Genomic DNA, 4,430 nt, shown 5'->3' with positions numbered 1-4,430 from the left:
TGTTTATTCTCCGGCGGCCTGGGGAATAATACGTGTATGAATTGACGGGTAGAGTATGTTAATATGTATCGATCCATTTGAAGTTTTATGGTATATGTGGCAAAGCACTTGATGGATATGGATTTGTGTAGGTGTATTATTGATGTTAAACTTGAGAATATTATGTGATATTAATCAATCTCTTACACAGACACTATCAGTTTGGGCGAGCATTGAATTAGCATTAATAGCATCCGATTTGTTGTCTGCATTGCATTTCATATGAAACTGACATTTCATTAATGTAGGATAAACACACTAAACATTTTTGCATTATACATGGCTCATCATAACCCTCAAACTTCACACATGGACAAGCTAATAATAATACCATGGTGTAGTGTGGCATTGATGATTCTACATGTGGAACTTGAGATCCTCCAAGACAAGACATTCAAGGTGACGTTGATTTGGGCGGTGTTGAAAACATCACACGCTTCTTTTCAAACCAAGCTTCGTTGGTCGGTTTTAGTTCCACTAACGCTTTGGCGTACCTTGAATGAGAGGGAGGATAGTGAAAATGGAAAACCAGGGTGTTCCGTGTCCCTAATCACATTGTAAGACCATGCTGCTAAAACTGCACCAGTAATTGGTCCAACAAAATATACCCAAAGTCCCTTGTACGATGATGTTGCAATTGCAGGACCTAATGTCCTTGCTGGGTTCATTGATCCCCCCGATATTGGTCTGTATACATGGACATCACAACAACAACAATAATTTTCAAAACATTTCCTTCTGTCATGCATGTATGTTCATATAGCCTTTGCCAAATTGTGAGACTCTCCCTTTTTAACTTTATTTTCCCTGTGCTCATGCAATTCCTGTAACATAAAATTGTGTTTGTGTGTGTTTGAGTGAGGAACACTTTTTTTTTTCTTTCCTTTAACTTACCCGGCAACAATGCTTGATATGGAAACCGAACAACCTACTGCTACTCCTGATAGTTGTCCTGTCTGCCAATTTCAACATGTTAAGGTTAGCGACATGTGTCGTGTTTGGATAATGTAATTGAAAGTTGTAAAAAATTTACGGTGATTCTTACAGCGTTTGTGTCAGTGGCCACGGCCATGGAAATGAACACCATGGTGAAAGTTGTCACCATTTCCACGATGAGTGCTTGAACATGTGATCCAGCAGGTGTTGTTCCCCCAATTTCCTTTGATGGCTGGAAAAGCTCTCGCAGTGTGTATGAAGCAGAAATGGATCCAGTGAGTTGAGCTGCTACGTAAAACGGGACCTGCAACAACGAAACCATTGGATTATTTATTCATGTGTCTGGGTTCAAAAATGAGAAAAGGAATCAAATTTATAATTTTTTTTTCTACCCTATGGACCTTTATCTGCAAAGAATTTATTCTAAATTCAAGTACTACTTGTTGACTTTTTCTATTGTCATTCTTGTCATCTTGCGTCGGCTCCAAATTGAATTAAACCTATTAATTTTCTACTCACGAATACAAATAATGCAGAGCTTGCAAATTTTTTTTAAATTATTGTGGAGTACAGGGGGAAGTATCTGTTCTTTTAACATAAACTATTTTATCACGTTTTACTAAAAAATATCTTAAGAACATTAGTTGAAGAATATCTAATATATCTTACTAAACGTTCTGGATTAAAAACAGATAATAAGGATTGTTTTTCAGTATTTTTTCTGTTAGTTATGTAAACAATAAGGATCCAATCATTTATTCGGCATTATTTGGGGGCAGAAGAGTGGTTCAAATCCTCATCACATATGATATAGATTCATGAGAGATTTATGGACCACATATTTATTGAACATTTCTGATTGTTTCTGGCTGCAAATGCTCACACATTACCGTGGGTCCACGGTGAGGCGTGAACTTGACCAGTACCTCTTTTTTTCTCTTGGCTGAACCCTTTTGATGATGACTTCAACCATACAAACAGAGTCAGCTTGGTTTCTAGATCATTTGAATGAGATATTTCCCCCTTTTACTATTAATTTTTTTTAATATATATATATTCCATAGTAAATTCATTGAACCTTTTTAAATCAATATGGCCTGACAGATATTTGTATCACACCAGCATACAGAAAAAGTCTATGAAGATTTGTGAAGAGTTCGTCTTTTACAGTTATCATTTGTAAAATGATAAGTGTACACTAATCATTTAATAAAATACTCACGGAGATAAAGAGATAGAATTAAATATATAATCCATGATAAGAAGAAAAAACAGATAAAAACAATATGTATTATCAATGAGGTGTTCAGAGTAATGAAATGTTTATGCTTATTATTTTCTGATTATTTATATACGCCAATCATAAGAAATGATGGAATATTATTTATGTTACACGCACCACCCAACTAACGTATATCCGGTATATAGCTATTTTTAATTATTGTATTCTGCTGTTGTATTAATTAGTACTGGTTTATGATTAATGAGGAATTTCTATTGGAGAGCATTTTAAAATAGAAGGTGTGGTGAGGGACCTGAATCTCTTGGTCAATCAAACTGATTAGTGTGCACTGTGCATTTGAAGATTTAATGTAATATTAACCTTCCATTATTAGTGACAAAATTGGAGACAATAATGACATATTTGGCTCAACTGCACAAGTTACACATGTTACGTGTAGGATACAGAGACTAACAAATCAAATTAAACTTTCTGAATTATATGGGAAAATCGGTGAACGAGTCATGTATAAACTCCATTCCATTTTAAAAACAGAGTTTAGAATTGGTGAAAACTGTCTAATTCCTCTTAAAGCAGTGATGAAGAATAAATTTGAACGAATTATTTTTCATTTTGCAGTATCACAGAAGATATATTAATTTTTAATTTTTTTAAAAATTATTATTAGTAAGGATAACATATTATCTAAAAGAATCATAGAAACAGATACTTTTAGATTAAACATTTTTTTAAAACGATTTTGACAACAAAATTTGAATACTCAGGCAAATAGTCTTTATGTCAACTCTTATGAACTATTTTTAAATGATTAAATTAAACTAAGCTCAACATGCTATTAATCAGCAAAATTTTGAAACCGTAGTTACCAATCTCCGTCGAGATAGTAAAAAACAAGGAAAACAAAGTCCCTCGTAACACATAATTGTGTCCATCGAGACGTGTGGAAACGAATATCAATGTTTAATGAATCCGAAGATTATATTATAGAAAGAACATAGTAATATGAATTATTTTATAAGTATCGGGACACGGTTGTCGAGAAAAACAAAAAATCTGTATACGGACGCACCTGTGGCCACGGAAAATGCCTCACCGCAGCAAAAGCAAGGGAAACCGCAGGGTTCATGTGTGCCCCAGAAATGTGTCCGATTGAGTAAATCATCACTGTGACGATGAGTCCTGCAGCAATCGAAGCTGCAAGCTTTGACACTCTGCTCTCATCAATAACACTAAGACCCGCAGAACCACTTCCCACGAACACCAACAGAAACGTTCCGATAACCTCCGCAAACACCTGCCACATCCAAATCAATCATCATCGTATACACATTTCCTCAGCAGCAACCAAATAAAAAACCGAACCAAAACATAAGTTTGTGAGTCTTATGAATTTGTGCTGTGTTGACCAAAGTTTGATATGATGAAGAGAAATGAAAATGGGTTGTTTTGTTACCTTTCTGGAAAAGCCAGGAGGGTAAGCTTGTGCTAGTCCTGAAAGAGCATCACGAGATGGTGATATCTCAGGGGTGGTTGGACTTGGAGCGTCGATGGTGGTGGTAATGAAGGTAAACGTGTTTTGGCTGGTACCTTCCATTGTTATGGACCAGGCTAGTATCTGAGAGAAGTGAAGTGTGTGTTGTTAGCTATGTATGGTAGAGGTGGAGGATAATTGGTCCTTTTATAATGCCACAAAGTGTACCTCTTCGTTCATCTATTCCACATGGTGAGCAAGTAGGTGTGAGAAATAAAAATTCCTAAAGAGTAGACCGTGAAATTGGGTGACACTTCGATTACGTCACTCGCACCTTCTCTGGGCTTTCTTTCCCACGCTCACATTTCATCTCCTGTTTCAATGTCGCTCTATATGGTTAACCAATAACCACTTTTCATCGTTTTTAATTTCACATAATTTTGCTTTTTTTATTTTTAAAAAGGTTTGGGGTTTGAGAAAGTTGGCGACTTGTTTCTTATAAATTAATTTGATTTTTTGTTTGTGTGAAGGAAGGAAGTGGTCGACGGGAGATACGACGACGTATGAGGGGAACTAAACCACGGGTTAGTGATATTTGTTTTAATAAAATAATGGGGAAGTCGTGGACAATACTATCCTTTTCGAACAACTTTGGAGAGAAGATACAACAAGGAAACAGAGCAGAAATGAACATGAATACGGACAAAATTGTTTTAGCGTCTTAACTTTGTTTTCAGTTAA

At 35.6% G+C, this 4,430-nt stretch overlaps 1 protein-coding gene across 1 annotated transcript; it reads right to left on the bottom strand.

The window, feature by feature from the left end:
• Positions 1-217: 217 nt before the first annotated feature.
• LOC114185357 (aquaporin NIP2-1-like) lies at positions 218-4,047 on the bottom strand. The gene is made up of 5 exons (XM_028073028.2): positions 3,672-4,047; positions 3,288-3,512; positions 1,085-1,279; positions 934-995; positions 218-726 (listed from the first exon to the last, which is right to left on the bottom strand). Exons 1-5 carry the CDS (start codon positions 3,810-3,812, stop codon positions 483-485), a joined length of 867 nt encoding a protein of 288 aa, XP_027928829.1. The 5' UTR covers positions 3,813-4,047; the 3' UTR covers positions 218-482.
• Between the last annotated feature and the right edge of the window lie 383 nt (positions 4,048-4,430).

Source organism: Vigna unguiculata, chromosome 5, assembly GCF_037176805.1.
Source record: "Vigna unguiculata cultivar grain cowpea cultivar isolate G323 ecotype 2 chromosome 5, ASM3717680v1, whole genome shotgun sequence".
Taxonomy (NCBI): Eukaryota; Viridiplantae; Streptophyta; class Magnoliopsida; order Fabales; family Fabaceae; genus Vigna; species Vigna unguiculata.
This window is presented reverse-complemented; position numbering and strand designations above follow the sequence as displayed.